Source organism: Phaseolus vulgaris, chromosome 9 (assembly GCF_000499845.2).
Source record: "Phaseolus vulgaris cultivar G19833 chromosome 9, P. vulgaris v2.0, whole genome shotgun sequence".
Lineage (NCBI taxonomy): Eukaryota > Viridiplantae > Streptophyta > Magnoliopsida > Fabales > Fabaceae > Phaseolus > Phaseolus vulgaris.
This window is the reverse complement of record NC_023751.2, coordinates 36,153,270-36,174,951: the sequence shown is the minus strand read 5'-3', so window position 1 is coordinate 36,174,951 and position 21,682 is coordinate 36,153,270. Positions and strand designations below refer to the sequence as shown.

Sequence of the window (21,682 nt, the reverse complement as noted above, 5' to 3'; positions counted from 1 at the left end):
GAATTCCACATACGACAGCAGGGATGGAAGCAATAATACAAACAAAAAAAATGGCAATGAGAGAAAACGTGACTGCAAGGTGAAGAAGCAGAACCCCTTCGAAGCAGAGTAAAACAAAAAGTCTGCTACCAAAATTTAGATTTCTTAAATTCACTGTTTTGTTTAGCTGTGGTACTGTGACCAAGTTACTTGCTTCGAATCATTTTTACAGATTTTAAAGATTTTTTTTTATAAAGGTTGAAACATTTTTAATTAATTTTATTTTTTATTAATAAAAAAAAATTCACTGTTCGGACATGCATAAGTAGAGTTACCTTATCACTTGAGATTTTCTATCCCAATGTTCACACTCGATGTCATAAATCCAAAATCAATAACTTTATTTAGAAGTAAATAAAATGTTCAATTTATTTTATTTATATTTTGCTGGCGAAAAAAACAGAAACTGCGTTTTTCCCCCATTGATTCATTTACCGAAAAGGAAAAATTAAAGGCGTTTTATCTAACCAAAAGAAGATTACTGTATGATGAAAATAATCTTCTACTCAAAAGGTTCAAGAATGAAAAGAATCTTATTAATATATAGGTCAATTCAGTAAACACCCAAGGTCAAACCATGTTATTAACATGATTGTTCGTTGTTCTTAGCAAATTTGAATTAGGTCACCACAGTTAATTAATTTAAAAACCAATTCAAGACGCGCTATTTCCACCCCCACATAAACCTAATACAAAAATTGCACTCAACATATAACATAAAGATATTTACCCTCTTCAAATAGTCTTTTTTTTGGGTCAACTTGTCAAAAATATTTTGTAATTTTATACAATCACAATTATTTTTATTCTTTTTTTTATTAAGTGTAATTTATATTTTATTTTAGAGTTAAATATATTTTTTATTTTTGTATTATATAACACAAAATTGATTTTTGATCTTGATTTAAATTTAAACCATCCAAATACTTATAGTATAAAAATAAGTCTGTATGTAAATTTTTTTTTTCTAAATAATTGTTAATTTTTTTTTTCAAAATTTATTAGTTTTGATTATGTTTACTATGATTATTTCTAACTATTTTTATCGAGAAAAGTTTTGTTGACACTACAAATATTGAAAATCCATTTCTATTAGATTGAAGAAGTGTGATTATTTCTAACTATTTTTATCGAGAAAAATTTTGTTGACACTACAAATATTGAAAATCCATTTCTATTAGATTGAAGAAGTGGAATTTTATCATTTACTTACTACAAATATATTGTTTGAAATTTCAATCCTGAATGAAAATTAATTTTGTGTTATATAATAATAAAATATATATATATATATATATATATATATATATATATCCATTTATTTTATTTTATTGTTGAAACAAGTTGTAAAAAAAAAATTGGTTTCCAAAATATTGTTTTTGTTCCCTTGAGGATAAGTAGATGAATCGAATTTTTACACATCATGACCGCGAAAGATTCTAAGAACGTGACAGAATAGTATTGACGACGCTATACGTGAATGTATAAAGCATAGGCATAACTGATCCAACACATACAAAACTCTTGTCTCTCACAACATGCTGAATCAACGTCGGAGTTTCTATTTAAAGAGAAATTCATAGCCAATATCCAATCTCGAATAAGATTGTTTCTGTTACCTGGGAATAACCGAAGAACAAGAGGTTACAACATGGAGGAGTCAGGTAAAGTTAACAAGGAGAAAGGGGAAGAAGGAAGGTACCGTGGTGTGAGAAGGAGGCCATGGGGTAAGTTTGGAGCAGAGATCAGAGACCCAACAAAACCTACGGGAAGACAATGGTAGGGGACATTTGACACTGCAGAAGCAGCAGCAAGAGCTTATGATCGAGCAGCCATAGAATTAAGGGGTGCTCTTGCAATCCTTAATTTCCCTCAGGAGTACCATTCTCATTTCCCTTTCTTCTCATCATCGTCTTCTTCTTCTTCTTCTACTACTAGTGTCATTGGAAGTTCTTCTACTGCACAAGGGGAAGTGATTGAGTTTGAGTATTTGGATGACAAGGTATTGGAAGACCTTCTTGAGTTAGAGGAGAAGAGAAAGAAGAAAGAGTAACAAGACGTGAACTATCTGTGTTTAATCTTCACTATTTCAGAGTTCATATTCTCTCTGAAAATGTTGTTTTTTCTGCATTTTAAGTGCCTTGGTTTCTGTCTCCCCAAATATTCACATGTCCTCTTCCACATAAAATTTACACATCACAAAACAACTGCAATTTCCAATTCCTCTGTGAGAAAACAAGTCAAAGACAGAGATGCACAGTGCAAAAAGATGGAAAAGTTTGTTATATTTCAGAATATATACACATTGTTCGTGTAAAGAAAAGAAAAAAAAAATAACAGAAAAATACAACTCATGTTACATATGAGCTGAAATTATTTTGTTTGGAATGATGTAGAACTTTCTTTTATCCTCAAAGCCAAGCATATGTATATACAAACAGTAAGTAACAAATAAGTTATCTTTTCACACGAATAATAAAAATTTAGGTTCCAAAGATATAAAGGGTGATAAAAAAAGTATTAATATTTTAAGTCAATTCAGATTCATAAAAATTAGTTATAAAAGCTAAACAGTTTTGAACCTGTCCTTTGAGCATGATGCTACCATGGTTCTACTACTAATCATAGGCCAAAGAAAGCACCAAACCACATTCTATTTTAAAATCCTTTTACAAAAATAGTAATGGTAACAGAATTCAATAGATTTTTATATAGAAACCAAAAGCGTGTACTAGCCTCAAATTAAAAAGCAGAAACAGCCTAAAAATGAGAAGCCGCACACTTTAGACAGACATCTCCATATGAATGTTCTGGTGAGGATGATAGCCTATGAGCTTGAAATCAGCAGCTACAGAAGAATCTATATCTTTCTTCTTTGGATTTATCTTCAAAGTGTGGTGCATGCCAACAGAGGAAGCCAAGTCTGCAGCTTTTCCCTTTTGTGTGGATGAGTCTGAAGCATCTGTTGCCTCTGTTATCAGCTTAGACAAGGGGAAGGAAAGAGGTTATGTTCACAGAGAGGATGCTTATGTGGGTGCATTGCTCCTTTTTTATCTAAGTTTGACGTTTAGCAGTACCAACTTTGCTGTCAAGTTAGCGGTTATCAATCACCTAAATTTTCTTTAACTCAATCTATGGTCTTGGGTTAAAAAAATTTCTCCTTGTTTTTTCGATAAAAACAAGTGATTAGTGGTAGGTTGAGTTGGTGATTATTTACTTTTTCCTTACTAATAAAAAAAAAATCAGTTCTTCAGTTTCTCACATAAACAGATGGGGAAAGGGAGAAATCTGATGTCTTTTTGGTGTACCAACATTCTAAGAGCACCCTTTTAGCTATTCCATGTAATATCAGGATGAGAGGAATACTATACTGGGAATTGGATGGAAGGATTATGTTTTAGCTTCATCCTTATTTATAGCAAATTTTAAAGGTTTATCTCTCTGCCATGAAGCCTCCAAGGTTCTTTGGGTGGTGTATGAAGATCCTTGAGGGTAGTATAAATGTTTTATATTAGGAGTTCTCTGGGTTTGTCAGCAATTCACACTCACTCATTATAAGAGAACCTTCTCTTCTATCGTCATTGCTTATTCAACTACATTCCCGAGCCTCCATTCAGAAAAGCGTTTTTTTTTTTACCATTATTATTTTTTTTTTACCAAAATGGGTTCGTTGTCAAAAAAGCTACAAATATGGGGCAAGTCGTATCAACTTGGCACAACTTCAAATGTAGAAGTTGTGCCAAGTTGACACAACTTCTGTCACGTCAACTTGAAGTCGTGTGAAGTTGAAGTCGTGTCAACTTGGCACAACTTCTGTCACGTCAACCTGAAGTCGTGTCAACTTGGCACGACTTTTTCCACGTCATATTTTTTTTTTTAAAAATAAATATATATTATAATTATTTAATTATAATTAAAATTATAACTTATGTAATATTTGAAATTAATTTAATAAATAATTTTTTTATGAAGGAATAAATACTTAGGTAAAGAAAATGAGGAAATTAATAATTAAATTTGAAATTGAATTTTATTATCAAGTTTGTTTGTGCGGACAATTGTTTCTATTGTGACCTTGGATTCTGCAATATGAACATTTTTTTTGTTTATTTATAATTGAATCATCTATTTCATGGATTAAATTAGACCTCATAAGCTTAGAACTATTGTGGAGACCGTAAACTGGAGCGATAAATATCGTTAACTGTAAATGACAAAATGAGCAAATAACAATCACATGTGAACAAGGCGTGAAGCCAGAAAGAAGCTGATCGCCAAGAGTCTCTGGCGACCAGGAAAAGTTCAAATAGTGGCGAGAAAGTTAAAAGACCCGTTTTGATGAAGCAGATCGGGTGAAGCAGTGTTTAAGCCAGTAGCTGAGTTAAGTTAAGTCAAAGATCGTGCCTACAGTTTCGCTAAGTCTTTTCTTTGAAGTAAAATACGCAAGGAGAGTTAAAGCAGTTGAAAAAGTCGCAAGAGAAAACACACAGACTTTTGTCATTAACAGTAAGTATCAGTTCAAATATATGTGCGGGAAGATATAAAAATCAGTACAAGTTATACACAAGAGAAAGTATAAAAGCAGTGGATGGAGTAAATTGATTAGTCTTCGGCGGGCACCACTTTTCCATCCACCACCTCATTATTTAGAGACACCATGCTGAGATCCAGATCAGGGAACAAGCAGGCGAACTGTTCCGGTGCAGCCTCGAATCCAGCAGCCAGAATTTGGGCGGAACTCAGATTGAGATCTTCATTTTGCTTCTTAAGCTCTTCAATCTGTTTCTCGAGTCCTTCAGCTTGTTCTTTCAGTCCCTTATTCTGCTGCTCCAGCTCCTCAACTTGCTTCTTGAGTTGTTCGTTGATTTCTTGAGCCTGGAGAAGGTCTTCAGCAACCTTCTTGGATTCTGCTTGTGCCTTGCCCAGTTCAGCTGCAAGCTCCCCATTTTTCTTATTGACTTCGTCGAGCTCAGTGATGGCGTCATCCCTCGCCTTCTCCACCTTTCCAAGGAGGGTCTCCCGGTCGGCTGACCTTTGCTCCAATTTTTTCACCTTGGCGGCGTCGGTTTTTACGAGAGCCTCCAGGTCAGCCACCTTGACGCGATAAGGCACAATCTTGCTCTCCAGTTCGATCTTTTCTTGAGCAAGTTGCTGCACCTTATGGCGGAGATCAGTGGCCTCCTTGCGCGCCAACCTGAGCTCGGTGCTCATTGCGTCCTCTACTCGGGAGTGTTCAATCTCCGCGAGTGTCAGGTTAAAGGACAACTTCCCCACCTCGACCCTCATGGTGCTGTTTTCAGTTTTAAGGTTGAAGAGGTCGTCCTGGAGTTTCCTGGTGGAGCTCTCCACGACTCTGGTTACGATGGCGGGGATGTCTTCTGCTATCGTCTTCAGCTTAGCAGATAAAGGCTCCCACATCCTCGTAACCTCAAGAGGGAGGTTTGCTGCTTGTAGAGGTGTTAGGTGGGCCTGTTGTTGATTTTCGTCGTCACCTTCTTTGGTTGGTTCTTCAGTAGGCGCTCCTGCTCGTGGTGACGACGTCGGGGACTCGGTGAGGTGTGGGCAACCTCATCCCCGATTGGAGCAACATCTGCGGCTGAGGCATTGGAAGGAGGACCCCCTCCAGCTGATACATATGGCGTGGAGGCGTTCGGGGGGTCCTCCATGAAATTTGGCTCTTGGGCCTCAACCGCAGGTGGCGCGGTTGCCAGTGGAATGGCTTGGACAGGTGAGGCAGGAGCTGGTGGAAATGGCAAGGTTGGAGGTGGAGCGGGCGTGGATGGAGGTGTTGAGGTTGGAAGAGGGGGTGGGGCAGGTGGTGAAGAAGGTGCCACCCTCTTCCTCTTTGTGATAAGGCCATCTTCGGTGACCTCGTCATCTTCTTCCTCATCCTCGTGGACTACCTGGGGAGCCTTCCTCTTGGGCCTTTTGAGGACGAGTTTCTTACGTTGGGCGGCGGGCTGGACATCGGAGGGAGCTAGGCCCTTAGGTGGCGATCGACCCTGGGCGACGGCGATTTCCACCACCGAATTTGGTACTGTTTGAGAGCCCGTCGCCAACCCGTGGGTTCGGGCGAGCGCCCTCAATTCCGCGAGTTTGCCCTGGCCCAACATATTATCTGCATGGAGCGAAAATACAGGAGTTAGTTCAAGGAGAAGAGTCAACGCACAAGGCAGTATGCAATAGCAAAGCAGATAAATAGTACAGAAAAATAAAACCAAAGTCTTGCGCGTAACGCACAAGACGCCCAGAAACAGTTGACAAAAGCAGTATTAAAACAACAGTTTAAATGTTCTAACCTATTCGAATTTCGAGTTGGTTCTCGTAGAATTCGAAGCAGATCAGGGTGGTGGTAAGGAAGGTGATGTTGGCCTCCGCCACACTCTTCCAAAAGAGGCAGAGATCTCTGTCCAATGCACCCATGCTATCAGGACTTCTGGGTCTCCTGAAGCAGCTCTTGGACTCTTTCTTCCCCTTGTCCACCCAGTACAAGGGGAAGCCGTCGAGTAGGGAGGCGTCCTTGTCGTTAGGGCGCACTTGGACGAACTTCCCTTTCCAGTCTTTGTAGGATTGCTGGAAGATGGAGAAGATCGACCTCCCAGCGATCCCATTTAAGCTAACCCACAGGCGGTCTCCTGGGTGCTTGGCTTCGAAGAGAAACAAAAATACGTCTACGGATGCGGGCAACCCCAGATGGTCGCACATCACTTGGAATGCTCGCACAAACGCCCAGCTGTTGGGATGAAGCTGGGCGGCAGCAATGTTGAGCTCGGTGAGGAGTTCCCTCTCGAATCGGGTAAAGGGAAACTTCAGTTTCACCTTCTTGAATAGCGTCGTGTAGACGAAGCAGAAGGGCCCGTCAGCGCTCGCCTTATCGTCGGCACAAACGGGCAGATCGAGGGGGCAAGGTAGCACTATCATCTTCTCATCGTGCTCCTTATGAAATGTTTGGTGAGGTTCATCCCCCTTAGTCAGTCGCAAAACTGCCCCAGCAGTGTTTACGGAAGACGTTTCCCTCAACAGGGTCGAGTTGGCTCAGGGGTAGAGTTTTTTGAAGACTGATGGGGGGACGGGGGCTCCTCCGGTGGTAGGTGGAGTCGCCTGGGCCAGGTTGGGGCGGGAAGGTGCAGGCCTCTCAGCCTGGGAAGATGAAGCACCGCGTGCTCGCGGTGGGATGAGTGCTTGAGAAGAGGGGTTTCGCGATGAAGGAGAAGGATTCGGGGTGATCTTTGAGCGGGTCATTCTCGAAGCTGCAAAGGAAGAAGAAAAGGAAAAATGATCAGGGTTCGCAGAGGCTGACTCGATCATGGGAGAAGGGTGAAAAGCGAACGAACGAAGGTTCGTTGCAACGATCGACGAAGCCCTAAGCTACGAGAAAGGAGAAATGGAAAAACAACCCACAACGTATGCACCAGACAGTTACAGGATGATGCGAATCGGTTAAAATGCAAGAAAAACAAGCAGAAGAAGGAAAGGAGGTACCTTTTGATGATCAGGAAGACGATGAAGGATGCTGGTGATTCAGAATGTTGAAGAACGCTGAGAGTTTTTCGCAGAAGAAGGTGAGAGCGTTTGAGAATACGAAGAAAAGTGATGGAACAGTAGAGTGAAAATGGGTTTAAGAGTTTTTTCGAAATGGGTTTGGGAAGCGCAAACGGTAACTGAAGGTAACCGTTGATGAAGCCACGTGTCGAACGATGGGTGAGGGGTTTGGTGGAGCGTCAGAGAAGCAGAAAGTACAACCGCTTGGAATTCTGCGTCAGTGCCACGTAGACCGGTGTTGACGTGACTCTTTCAGTCTTTTCGCTGGACAAGTTTTCGCTTAAGATTGGGGGGCTTGTGTACCGCCCTGGTAGTCGGAAGTGATGACGTGGCACCAAGCCACAGAGTAGGCGTGTGGACAAGGCGCCAGAGTTGCAGAAGGGAAGGAAGTCGGGTGGCTCGTGACATCGCCAGTTATTAAGTTGGCGTGCTCCGACCTCCAGCATACCAGAACCGGCGATCACCCAGTTGAAGATGAAGTCGCCAGATGGTAAACTCAGGCGACTAAGTGATTGGAGATCGCCAGAACAAGCACATCGCCGAAGACGAAGGCGGTGCAGATTATGAAGGCGGCCGGCGAGACCACAGGGAAGGTGTACGAGAGCACCCTAACTCGCCCGTTCCAGTAAAGATCGCACTCCCAAGTTAGCTATGCACTGGGCAATACCATGCATAAGTAACTTAGCCAAAAAGAGAATCAGAAGCAGCGCCCAAGTCAAGGAGGCTCCAGATGGTGGCACGTGTACGACTGGATGCGAGCCACGTGTCCAGGTCTGTAACTGCCAGGAGAGAGAAAGTAACCAGGTGTATAAGAGTTCTCAACGAACTTTCTGAGGTACGCACGTTCAAATTATACTCTTTATGCTTACGAGTTCTAGAGCTTACTGGGAGAGAGAACATTGCACGGTTCCTTGAGATTTCTTGAGTGTTCTTGCTCTTAGTATTTGGTGGTTCTGTCACTGACTTGGGCGTTGGAGTGCGATCGGCCGCAGCGTCGCCGCTCTGTTCTTTTGCAGGTTCTTGAGGTGGATCTCAAAGAAGAACGGAAGCTTGAAGCGGTGCGCACGTCGATCCTTTGACGAGGCAGGTTCCAGTGTTCTGGTCAACAGGCAGGATCACCTCTCTTTCTCAATACACTGCACCTTTAGAGTTAGTTTTTATTGATATATGGGGTCCTGCCCCTGTATGTGCTTCCAATGGTGCTCGCTATTATATCTCCTTTTTAGATGCTCACACCAAACATACATGGTTGTTTCTTTTGCATAATAAATCACAAGCCCTAAATTCGTTCATTCGTTTCAAAATATGCTGAAAATCAAACTGGTTTCAAACTGCGTTCTATCCAAACTGATAATGCAAAGGAATTCGTATGTTTTAAAAGTTTCACTCATATGCATGGTATTCTTCATCGTTTCACTTGTCCCCACACCCATGAGCAAAATGGTTCCATCGAACGTAAACATCGTCACATTTCTGATATGGGTTTAACTCTTCTCTCTTCTGCTTCATTACCCATCAAATTTTGGGGTGAAGCCTTTCTAATTGTTGTGTATATCATTAACATGCTGCCTTCCCATGTTTTACAAAATAAATCCCCTTATGAATTGTTGTTTCACAAACTGCCTGATTATAACACTTTCAAAATGTTTGGGTGTGCTTGTTATCCTTTGCTTCGACCCTACAACAAACACAAACTTGACTTCAAATCCGCTTGCTGCATTTTTCTTAGCTACAGTGTTCATAATAAGGGTTATATTTGCCTCTCTAACACTGGTAAGGTTTATATTTCTAGGCATATCATTTTTCATGAAGAATTATTCCCCTATGACCTTCCTAAATATAAGTTTCATCACCCTGTGCATGATAATATTGAATCTGATTCTTTGAACCATGCTATTTCTGTTATTCACTCTCCTGCTGCTAATTCTTCTCCTGTTTCTCAACTCGGTTTTGATTCTCCTGCTCTCACTACTTCTCGACCTATTGTTTCTCCCCTGCTGCCCACCTCCTTCACTGATCATGGCCCTGTCAATACTCATCACATGACAACGTGGTCCAAATCTGGTATTTTCAAACCTAAAGTCCTTCATACACACTCTGATTTACAACCATCTGCACCAACATCCATCGCCGAAGCGCTCTCTTCCCCTCCTTGGTGTCAAGCAATGACTGATGAATACAATGCCCTTCTCAACAATAACACTTGGTCCTCAACTTCTCTCCCTGAAGGAGCTAAAGCGATTGGCTGCAAATGTCTCTTTAAAAATATATATCATGCAGATGGTTCTTTTCATAGGCACAAAGCTCGCCTTGTAGCCAAGGGATTTAGCCAAACTGCAGGGTGTGATTACTATGACACTTACAGTCCTGTGGTTAAACCTTCCACCATTCGTCTTGTTCTCACTCACGCGATCTCTGCTAATTGGGTTGTTCGTCAAATTGACATAAATAATGCGTTTCTGAATGGAGACTTACAGGAGGATGTCTATATGCACCAGCCACCAGGGTTCGTGTTGGACAATCCTCTTCTTGTTCGCAAACTTCACAAAGCCTTATATGGCTTAAAACAGGCACCACGTTCGTGGTTTCAAAAGCTAAGTAACACCCTTCACACCTTTGGTTTTCATGCTATCAAAAGTGATTCTTCCTTATTTGTGCAGTTTCATCCCTCATACACAATTTTTATTCTCATATATGTTGATGATATTATCATCACAGGATCCTCTTCCCAGGAAATTCAGAATCTTATAGTCAAGCTCAACTCTTGTTTCACTCTCAAGGATCTTGGTCCCCTTCATTACTTTCTCGGTGTACAAGTCAAACGTCTTTCCAGTGGCGGTCTACACTTGTCCCAACACAAATATATCCATGATCTTCTTATACGCACAAACATGCATGCTGCCAAACCTCTACCCACCCCCATGCAAACTAACCTTCGCATACCAAAAGATGCCTCCGCTGCCTTGTCTGATCCATCCATGTATCGATCTGTCGTAGGAGCCCTTCAATACATACTTGTCACACGTCCTGAGTTGTCCTATGCTGTAAACAAAGTGTGTCAGTATATGCACGATCCTTAGGAGCATCATTGGAAGGCAGTCAAGCGCATCTTACGCTACCTTGTTGGCACCCGCTCTCATGGCTTGCTCATTCAACGTAGCCCTTCCAGAGACATACGCGCTTTTAGTGACGCTGACTGGGGTAGTGATATTGACGACAGGAAGTCCACCACTGGCTACTGTGTTTATTATGGTCCCAACATCATTGCATGGTCCTCACATAAACAACGAGTTGTATCTCGTAGCAGCACTGAAGTTGAATATCGCAGCATTGCTGCAGCTCTAATTGAAGTCATTTGGTTGCAATCCCTTCTACATGAACTACACCTTTCCTTTCCTCCACTCAACCACAGGTCTTCTTGGATAATCTGGGAGTTGTTCTTCTAAGTGCCAATCCTATCATGCATTCTCGAACGAAGCATTTCGAACTAGATCTCCATTGTTCGCGACTATGTTCAGCAAAACAAAATTCGCTTGCTTCATCTCCCTGCCAGATTTCAAATAGTTGATACTTTTACTAAACCCATTGTTGGTCCCTCTTTTCTAGAATTCCGTCATAAACTCATGGTTACTGAACCACCCCCATAAGTTTACAGGGGAGGATATTAGTCAGTGTATAATCTTGTTACCATTATGTTATTCTGTTAATATCTTTAGTCTGTACTTAGGTGCTCTTGTCTGTATATAAACTTACGTGAACAGTGCTTGTAGACACAATAATCAAATATTCTTTCTCTCTGTTTCTTATATTCCAACATAGTTAATTAATTATATATATGATGAGAATAAATATAAGAATTCAATAGAAACTTATCATCATGCACTTCATTAATTCATTAATTTAGGAAGAATTTGTTCCAATAACATTAATGGTGTGATGGAATTCAAGCAGGGGAAATTAAATTGTAGACTTCTAGTAAATTAAGTTAGGTTAACGAGTCTTTCTCTAGCAAACATGTGCAAGTGTAAAGTCGAACAATTTTCTCTTACCTAGCTCAAATTAACAACCAATTGGAAGCAAAAGAAGAGAAAGTTCTGTGTTCACATAAGAAACATTCGATTTTGACCATCAGATTTAAAATAAGAATCCTTCATTGACCATGAACAGATGGGAAAAGGAGAAAAAAAAGCCTACGAAGGACGATGGAAACTTTTCATATATATATTAGTCAGGAAGATAAAATACATTCTTGGGAAAATATTTATCAATAATTATAATGAATATAATAACTCGCTCTTTCTTTTATTTTTTTTTAACAAATAAAATACTTTTGAAACAAAATCAGAAATACTAGTTAACGATAGGCAATGAAAATCTCTTGCCTGGTATCATTCAGAAACTTCAATTCGAATGATACCTGAATTACGAAGAAAAGATGCAGCAAGAAGAAGCATTTAACTTCACTCTAATATTAAAGAATTTCAAACATTAATTCAAACAGTCAAAGATATAGCTACTCCACCATTAAAGTCATGTGATATTAGAAAATGATACTTCCACGAAATTTTTTGTGTTTTCTACAAACCAAAGAGAAGAATTCTATAGCACACGGCACGACCTTTTCTAAGTCACCATAAATCAAGTGTATCTTTTGCTTCCCACATGCATGCTTCATTTTTTTTTTTTGGTTGGTGAGAATATGACATACGTCATATATATGTGACAATGTTTTTTTTTTATATATATATATATATGCGACCATGTAAATTTGTTTTCCTGTAATTGCTATCAAGTTACTTGGTAAGTTCCTTCCTGGAATATTGATACACGGGGTGTTGGTATGACTTCAATGTTTCACTACAAAATGCTAGATATATTCAAATATATAAAACTCTTAATGAATTATAGTTCTTATGACCAAGTGATCTATAGTTTAATACTTATAACCTCATTTTTTGATAGGAAAGTAAATTGAAAGGTTATTCAAGGTGAATAGTCTTTAATTATTTTTTTATTAATAATAAAAAATAAATAAATGGAAACCACTGTCCAACCCTTATACATAAAAAGTTAGCGTTTTATCAACCTTATCTCGAACTAAGGAGAGCTTCCAACTGAAGTAAGGAATACATTATTCGTTGTATAAAGCTATACATTATTCACTTAAAAGTCCAAAGGACCCTTTATTTGACGACTACATTTACTAATATTTTAATCTTTTATAAATTAAATAATTTAAACCTTAGTTCACGGCATATGTATATGTGGAAAAGGAAAATATATGTAAATTCCCTATTAATCACAATCAGATTAATTACTTGGTAAGTTCCTCCTTTGAATGCAGGCTTAGAATCTTCATTATAAATACCTGTGGCGATATTGGAAGTGATGTGCCAAAAATTACACAAAAGGAGCCATTACTTAAGAAGCTTGAATTTTTGTTTGTCTTAGGAAAATGAGTTCCAGTAACACCAATATTCAGAATGCCATTTGCCCTACAAAACCCCCACCTAAGGGCACTGGCTCAACTTCTTCATCAAGCTCCGGTGGTCAGAAGCCACCAACTACAAAGGGCATATTTTATCCCAAGAATAGATGATTTTCAAAAGGTATGCGTTTTCTTATTTTCTGTAGTTCAAAGTAAGTATCATATATAGCTATAAATTGCTTCCTATGCATTTCTCAGAGTCTTATTGCTTATTTCGTTTTGATCTTCATGCAGGTTTACGTAGAAGGTTCAATGATATATATTGGAAACTGATACTAAAAATAACACAAGCATGGTGTGCTATAGTTTATCGTAGTCAATTTTCTTTTACTTTATTTGTTTTTCCCTGCTGCTTCACTTAGGGTTCCCCAACACCTATTCTACTAATTAAAATTCATAGTTCGAAACAGAAGCCACTGAAACCCTAAACGATCTTGAAATAAAAAACATAAAGCAATTCATAAACATAAAATCCTAAAACAAACTTCAGCAAGCATTAGATGGCCATTCTCTAGCATAATGCCCAGACTCCCCACAGTTGTAGCAGCTTCCACCGCCGCCGTCGCCGCCGTCATACCTTCCTCCGCCGCCACCATATCTACCTCCACCTCCGCCGTACCTGTCTCCGCCGCCTCCCTGGAAGCAATCCCTAGCTGGGTGACCGGACTCTCCACAGTTGTAGCAAGCACCGCCGCCGCCGCCGCCGCCGCCTCCACCTCGTCCACCACCGCCGTAGCCACCGCCGTAGCTTCGGCTACCATCACCACCACGACGGGTTCCCAGGACGCTGGCACCGTCAGGACCGGTGACATCAACCGCCTTGGCGCGTCCGTCAGTCAGATTGAATGGCGAACTCAACGGAGTCTCCCTCAGCAAGGCTTCGGAAACCGTCATGTTTGGTTGAAGTTATGGAGATTACAATTTCACAGTTCAAATAGTCTTAGTTATTTTACTTTTCCTTTCTGATTATGTACTCATAGATTTTTTTTTCATCAAAATACATTAAAATTAAAAGGAGCATATATAAAAAAAAAATTATATACAAGTGATTTTGCAGTAAATAAGTTACTGATTTGGTGTTCCTCAAACATGTGATAGACATCTGTTCAAATCTTTGACTTTGCATAGTGTCTCAAGTTATAATGTTAATTTATTTTTTTATTTTTTCTCGGTAAGTTCAAGTCCTTATATAAAAAGGGGTAGGTGACAAAAAGAGCATTCGTTGACTTTTACTCATATCTCAGTATATATATAATAGAATTGCGAGGAAGGTACTATATATATACAATATATAAGTCAACCCGATTCTAGATATGTAATATGTTGCCATACTGGGAACTAAGAAAATTTAAGTGTATATATAAGCTTATTTATTAAACCTGACACAAGGTTTAAAAAAAGTCCATGAGAATTATTTTGGATGAGAGTGAATATAATATTACGATATAGGTTGATATATAAATCTTTAGTGGATATTTTATTAAGTAATCTGTTCAAATCAAAATATTAAGTTTTTTAAAATTATTATTTTAAAAAATAATTATATATAATTATAGTAAATACTAATAATAAAATTAATGTTAATAATATTAATTTTATTGTAATAATATAAATATTATTATTAGTAATATTTTATTATTATCATAATAAAATTAAAATAATATAAAAAATAAATTAATTTTTTGGATAATATTATAATAATTATTCTTTACGATTATTCAACAATAATTATAATACACTAATAATATTGTTAATATTAATTTATTATTATGATTACTATAATAATATATTATTATAAATTTTTGCAAAAGTATTTATTAGCTCTTAATATTTATAAAAATATATTATAAAATACTGTAATAAATATTAGTTATAATAATTAATAATAAAATTAATATCAACAATATTATTATAATTATTTAATTAATATATTATTATAAAAATAAATTTTTATTATGATAATAATATATTATTGTAATAATAATTTTATAATTTGTTTTATATTATTACTAAAATTAATAATAATAATAAGGTTTTATTATAATAAGAATAATATTACCTTTAATATTAATATTAATAAAACTATTATAACTAATATATATAATTTTTCTGATAATAAAAACGAATATATAATTTTAATATTTTAACTTATAAAAAATACTAAGAATTAAATAAATAAAATAACAGTAGAAGAAACAAAAGATAAAAAGACAAAAAATGGAAAAAAATTAACAAAGTCAACTCATGTCAGCGTTTTAAAGATATCTACCTCTCCAACATGCAACATTCTTACGCAATCGCTTGAAATATAGAAAGTGGTTGACGGCCATGCATAACTAATTATTAAAATAGTGATAAGTAAAGTCAGTAATCTTAATCACTAATTAAATAATTAGAAAAATACCTTGTGATTTTTTATTTATTTAGTTGCTAAATAATGTTGGCTTGAGATATAATGATACATAAATGATTACTTGTTGAAACAGGGCATCAAACCTAGAGAGAATCAAGCCTTTTATCATTTATGAGAGAATGATTTCCTTTATCACTAACACGATTTTCTTTATTATAATGTTTCTTCCTTTACGACTTCATTCGATCAAGTGATTAACGAAATCAAAGTTAATCCATAAGAGTTTGGGAAGATAGATGGGTTGGAAACTACTAAATATCCAAGGTTATATTTAATTTCTGTGATACCGAATATTAGAAAAATAATACTTGGAAGTGATCTCTTAGAATGGAGAAGATTCACGTTCGAATGGGAATCAAAACAATTAAATCTTTTAATGAACAATTTGTTAGAATTAAAGGCTTTAAATAAGAGGGGTGTGAGTTGTTTCATGAAAGATTTTTTAAAATACTAGACAAGAATGAAGATTAATGCAGAATCACATAACAAAACAATCAGATCAGTCAAGAAATAAAACTGTTTTAAAATTGATTTAAAAAAATCAATCGGTTGTTTATGTGAATTGATTGTTTTTATCGGCACTTTGCAAAAACACAAATCAAATAGCTTTTAAGGCAGTGAGGGATAGAAAGATTCAACACACAAAATTTATATTAGTTCACTCTTAACCTGAACTACATCCAGTCTCCAGAAATCCCTGAGTATTTCACTAGGCAATCAATCACAGATTACACAAACACAAACACCAAAGAGGTGATCTTGAACCCTTCAAGAACACTCACCCTCTTTGTAACACATACTACAAGTTAGAACACCCTCTGACTGTATACACCAATACCTTTCAAGTTTACAAATCTGAATTGAAATACAAGAAAGAATAGGAAAGATTACACCTGATACTGCAACTCATATCCCACCCTTAACCAATGCAAAGCTTTTAGCAATCTTGGAAATTTTTTAATTTCTTTTTGTATTTTGATCTCACTCTTATATAAACGTTTTTGGCTTTGAATTAGGGATCAAAACAGATTTGAATCAAGGAAAAACAGATTTAACAAACTTAACCAATTCTATTGAGATTTTTAAAAAACAAACGATTGAAAGCACGATTTAACCGATTGAAACGACAAATCAACAGGTTGTTTTTTCACTTTGAAAAACATTTTTCTTTTTAAATAACTTGATTGATTAAGTTTTGAATTAAGCTAAGAGTGAACTACAAATTCTAATCTACCTACAACCCATGCCCACAAGCAACAACCTAGTCTTCAAGCAATCTTCATGGATTTGGAGACATCAAAGCTTCAAGTTCAACACAATTTAGCTATTAAAACATCAAATTTGGAAAGGGAAGACGAATGGAAGTGGAAAAGAGAAAATTCACTAATTTACACTGTGAAATCAACATATAATTTTCTTCTCATGGACAACACAGGAGAGGAAAGGGATGTGTTTGAAGGTTTTTGGAATATCAAAGCCTTACCTTCAACTCAAATTTAGCGTGAAGAGTCATTAAGAATAAAGTGGTCACAAAAAACAATTTAAGGAGAAGAGGAGTAACGATGGATAGTAATATGTGTGTGATGTGTGGTGAGAAAGAAGAAACAATAAGCCATTTATTCTTAACATGTAATATTGTCAAAGAAGTTTAGAACTCATGTTTTTTTGTGGATAGGAGAGGCAACTGTGTCACACAATGAACCCAACCAAAACTTTAGGCATGTTGTTAATTAGTTTCACTTTAAACAAAGATGCTCACGATATATGAGGTGTTGTGTGGATAACAATAATAGGTGAAATATGAAAGCAAAGAAACAACATAGTGTTTAGAAATTCAATGGTGGATCCTATGGAAATTTTCGCATTAACTTGTTCTTGGATTACTGGAAAAATAAGTTCTGCATCTTTTTCATGTGTTCAATGGTCTCTTGACCCCATCACTTGCTTGAATTCTATAAAGTTATATTATGTTGGGAAAAACGGGTAATTTTCCCACTAAAACAAAACCCTAACAGAGCTACCCGACAAATAATATTGAATAAATAAACCGAAATAATAAAAGAGATAAAGAGGAAAAACACACCCGAAAATTGTTAACGGAGTTCGGCCAATTTAGCCTAATCTCCGAGCACAGCAAAAACAACTCACTTTTATTATTATGAGAGAAGATATTACAAATTGGGATATATAACAGTGAAGGAGGGGATGTTAATATATAACCCTCAAACCTCCTTCACAAACAATGAACCCACCGATGTGAGACTTGGGTTAAGCCAAAATCAACAAATCTCCACCTTGGCTTAATTTCAAGTCCCACCTAAAACAAATATTCTCAAAACATAACAAAAACAAACTTTGCAGTGCTTCAAATTTGCGCCTCTGGGCGCCAACTTCAAATGTGCAAAATATTAACCAAGTCTAAACAATGTTCAAACTTGGCCCTTGTAACCACCTTGCCTTGTAGCGAACATCTTCTTTATTAGAAAATTCTTCTTTCTTTGCAAATACCCATTTGCATCCAATTGCCTTCTTACCTTTTGGTAATTGTGCCAGCTTCCACGTCTTGTTCTTCTTCAAAGACTGCATCTCCTCTTCCATCGCACCTGCCAAATTACCATTCTCTGAACTCAGAATGGCTTTTGGGTAAGTGGATGGAATGTCATCAACAACTGGAAGTGCATAGGCAACCATATCCATGAAACGAGCAGGCTTCTGAATATCTCGTCTCTGTCTTCTAACTGCAATTGGCGCTGATTGTTGTTGAGATTCTTGGGTAGGAACCTCTTCCTCATCTGACTCTTCTTCTGCCATAGGAGAGTCACTTATAGTATCTCGTGTTGGGATCACCACTGTCTGCTCAAACTCCACCTGCTTCCGAACACACTCTACCTGTTGTGGAGTACTATCAGCTCCTTCTGGATTTACCTTCTTTAACATGGCAGATTCATCAAAGGTAACATCCCTGCTGATAATCGTCTTCTTTGCCTCTAGACACCATAAACGGTATCCCTTCACTCCATGACTAAAACCCATGAAAAGAGCTTTCTTTGCCCGTGGATCCAACTTTGATTCAATCACATGATAATATGCAATAGAACCAAAAACATGCAAAGAATCATAATCAGTTGCAGGTTTTCCAGACCATACCTCTAACGGGGTTTTGCCATCTATAGCAGATGATGGCAAACGATTGACGAGATGTTGAGCGTATGTCACAGCCTCAGCCCAAAACTCTCTGCCTAACTCAGCATTAGACAACATACAACGAACTTTCTCCACAAGTGTCTTGTTCATACGCTCCGACACCCCATTCTGCTGTGGTGTTTTTCTAACAGTGAAGTGCCGAACTATGCCACAATCTTGACATACCTTCAGGAACGGATCACTCTTGTATTCTCCTCCATTGTCTGTTCGGAGAACCTTAATCTTCCTTCCTGTCTGGTTTTCAACTTCAGCTTTCCACTTAAGGAGCTTGTTCTGACCACTCTTCTTCAGAAACTTGTCCTCCAATGCCTTCCACAGTTTGTGTGCAGAAGTCTCGTTTTTTACAGCGTACTTCTGCTCTCTGGACAGGCAGGATCGAATAGTTCTGCATGCCAACCGGTTGATGATGCTCCAATCTTTCTCCTCTACCTCTTTTGGTTTCTCTCCTTCAATAGCAATATCAAGACCCTGCTGAAAAAGAGAGTCCAAGACCTCTCCTTGCCACATGCCAAAATGTCCAGTGCCATCAAATATTTCCACCGCCAATTTCAAGGTGGACACCGGGAACCTCGACCATGATGACGAGGAGCCCGACACTCTGGATACATTCTTCGCTTCTTCTTCTTGATTTGCCATTACAAACTCACAATATAATATTCAATATTACAAATAATTTCAAACAACCCAAGGCGAACCTTCGGCTCTTGATACCACTTGTTGGGAAAAACAGGTAATTTTCCCACTAAAACAAAACCCTAACAAAGCTACCCGACAAATAATATTGAATAAATAAAGCGAAATAATAAAAGAGATAAAGAGGAAAAACACACCCGAAAATTGTTAACGGAGTTCGACCAATTTAGCCTAATCTCCGAGCACAGCAAAAACAACTCACTTTTATTATTATGAGAGAAGATATTACAAATTGGGATATATAACAGTGAAGGAGGGGATGTTAATATATAACCCTCAAACCTCCTTCACAAACAATGAACCCACCGATGTGGAACTTGGGTTAAGCCAAAATCAACATATTATACATTGATTATGTCTTTCTTTTTCCTGCTTTTATTAGTGCCTATAATGGTATAATCTTATTCTGTTGGGAGGTTGGATGCTTTCGTTTTTTTGCAAGATTTAAAATTTGAAAGAAGGTTCAATCACGCATACAATTTAGCTTCAGATGTTGACATCAGGGTAAAAAAAATATCCATGGTAGATTGTTGAAGGACATTGCAGTAAACACATTTTTGAGGCACTGCAAATCAATCTTCAATAGGTTACGGGGTTATAAAATAACTTTTGTGGAGCTTGCAAGATAGGTTTCTTTGTTTTGGTGGGTTAATGGCCAGTGCTATTAGTTAATCTGAATTGAGGAGTTAGGGCCAAAATATACGACTATACATACAATTATAATTATTTGAGAGATCGTGGTGTGGAAGAATTTTTGCTTAATTGATTGTATCTAGCAGTAGCAGCAGTAGGCAAATTCTTCCTGCACCATATCAATCCTAACGTACACCCAATTTGTTATTTAAAATGACAAAAGTACCCCCAAAAATGACGAAATAAAAAGAGGGTGTGGAACACTTTTTACGGAAATATTCTGGATTTAAATTTTCATAGCACATTTTTAAATTTCAGAAATTCTTATTTGGAATGTATTTTCAACTTTTTATTTTGGATTTTTTTATCTGGAATGTATTTTTTTAGTTTTGAATTTTATTTATTATTCTAGATTTTTAAATACAAAATAAGGGTAATTTTGGAAATTTAAAAAAAGTGATAGGATGCAAGTTAAAAGTGATATGGTGCAGGAAGAAATTGCCTTAGCAGTATGCACTTTCATTTAGGGATGACAAAGCGAGACAAGCCAACCCATGGGCCATTAAGAAAAACACGATGCAGGTTGCCTATTTCAATCCGCCGACTCGCTTAGGCTTGCTATGCATAACCCCCAAGTGCGAGACTGGACAATTTGGCTTACATAACTCACATATTTTAAAATTTTAAGAATTTCTTTCTGCACCCCATATTTTGATAATAATTTTATAATTTTTTTTGTCTTTATGAAATGTATAAATTATTTAAGTTTCAATACTCATCAAATACTAAATGTAGTATTCAGATCTTAGTATTTTTTATAATAAAATTTAAATATAGTATTATCATTATATATACTAGCGGGAACACAGGCGCTCACGCGCCTGTGTATCCGCATTTCTTATTTTTTTATTTATATATATTTATGTTTAATATTAAAATTTGAATAAATAATGTTATTATTTGCACATTTATCTTAACAATATAAATTTATAGTATATTATAAATAAAAAATGACATTATCATTATTATGTAAAATTATTATACTTTGTGTGAATTGGCTTAACCAATGCAAGTAATTGATCATCATTCTAAGTGTTTTATTCTTTACAAATTTTATTTCCTAAGAATGTCACACACATTAACCACTTTTGCAATTCAAAACCATTCATCTTCTCCAGTATTTCACTAATATTTTTCTTTCTCTCAAATTTGAAGAGACATTCTTCTTTCTATGCAACTGTTTGAAAAGTAACCACTTTTTCAATTCAAAAAAGTCTCCAACCTCTATTTCAATTTAAAATTGTTCCTCCACATATATTACATATTTTAGAGAAAATAAGAAATGACAACAATGTCCATAATATAATCAAATATTTATATAAGGATAAAATAGGGAAAAAATTAAGAGTTGTTAAAGAGGAGAATCCCCTTTATATATAGATATAGATATATATATTTTTAATTAAATATGTTTAAAATAATTAAATAATTATATTTTTTATCACAATAAATAAAATGTAATATTATTTTAATAATGTGATTCTTAATGAGTAAAGAAATTGAAGTTATTAATTTATAAAATAAACTAAACATCTATTGGAAAAAATAAAATAAAATGTATACAATAAAGAAATAGGAAAAACAAAATAAGATAAATAAAAGAGATTAAA

At 36.7% G+C, this 21,682-nt stretch overlaps 2 protein-coding genes and 1 long non-coding RNA gene across 3 annotated transcripts; 2 read left to right on the top strand and 1 right to left on the bottom strand.

Moving 5' to 3' along the window:
- Positions 1 to 1,690: 1,690 nt before the first annotated feature.
- Positions 1,691 to 2,092, top strand: LOC137822456 (ethylene-responsive transcription factor ERF098-like). The gene is made up of 2 exons (XM_068627342.1): positions 1,691 to 1,766; positions 1,842 to 2,092. Exons 1-2 carry the CDS (start codon positions 1,691 to 1,693, stop codon positions 2,090 to 2,092), a joined length of 327 nt encoding a protein of 108 aa, XP_068483443.1.
- Positions 2,093 to 4,641: 2,549 nt separating this feature from the next.
- Positions 4,642 to 6,152, bottom strand: LOC137822455 (uncharacterized). The gene is made up of 3 exons (XM_068627341.1): positions 5,673 to 6,152; positions 5,263 to 5,586; positions 4,642 to 5,172 (listed from the first exon to the last, which is right to left on the bottom strand). The coding sequence occupies exons 1-3, from the start codon at positions 6,150 to 6,152 to the stop codon at positions 4,642 to 4,644; spliced, it is 1,335 nt and encodes a 444-aa protein (XP_068483442.1).
- A 6,819-nt stretch (positions 6,153 to 12,971) lies between these two features.
- Positions 12,972 to 14,157, top strand: LOC137823027 (uncharacterized). Its single transcript, XR_011083048.1, has 2 exons — positions 12,972 to 13,190; positions 13,304 to 14,157. It is a non-coding gene; the product is annotated as an uncharacterized lncRNA (long non-coding RNA).
- Positions 14,158 to 21,682: the final 7,525 nt, after the last annotated feature.

Coding starts and splice junctions, on each gene's coding strand:
- LOC137822456 (XM_068627342.1), top strand. CDS start 1,691: ATGGAGGAGTCAGGTAAAGTTAACAAGGAGAAAGGGGAAGAAGGAAGG. Junction 1,767..1,841: donor TGTGAGAAGGAGGCCATGGG/GTAAGTTTGGAG, acceptor TTGACACTGCAG/AAGCAGCAGCAAGAGCTTAT.
- LOC137822455 (XM_068627341.1), bottom strand. CDS start 6,152: ATGTTGGGCCAGGGCAAACTCGCGGAATTGAGGGCGCTCGCCCGAACC. Junction 5,587..5,672: donor CGAACGCCTCCACGCCATAT/GTATCAGCTGGA, acceptor CACCTCACCGAG/TCCCCGACGTCGTCACCACG. Junction 5,173..5,262: donor CGGAGATTGAACACTCCCGA/GTAGAGGACGCA, acceptor GCTCAAGAAAAG/ATCGAACTGGAGAGCAAGAT.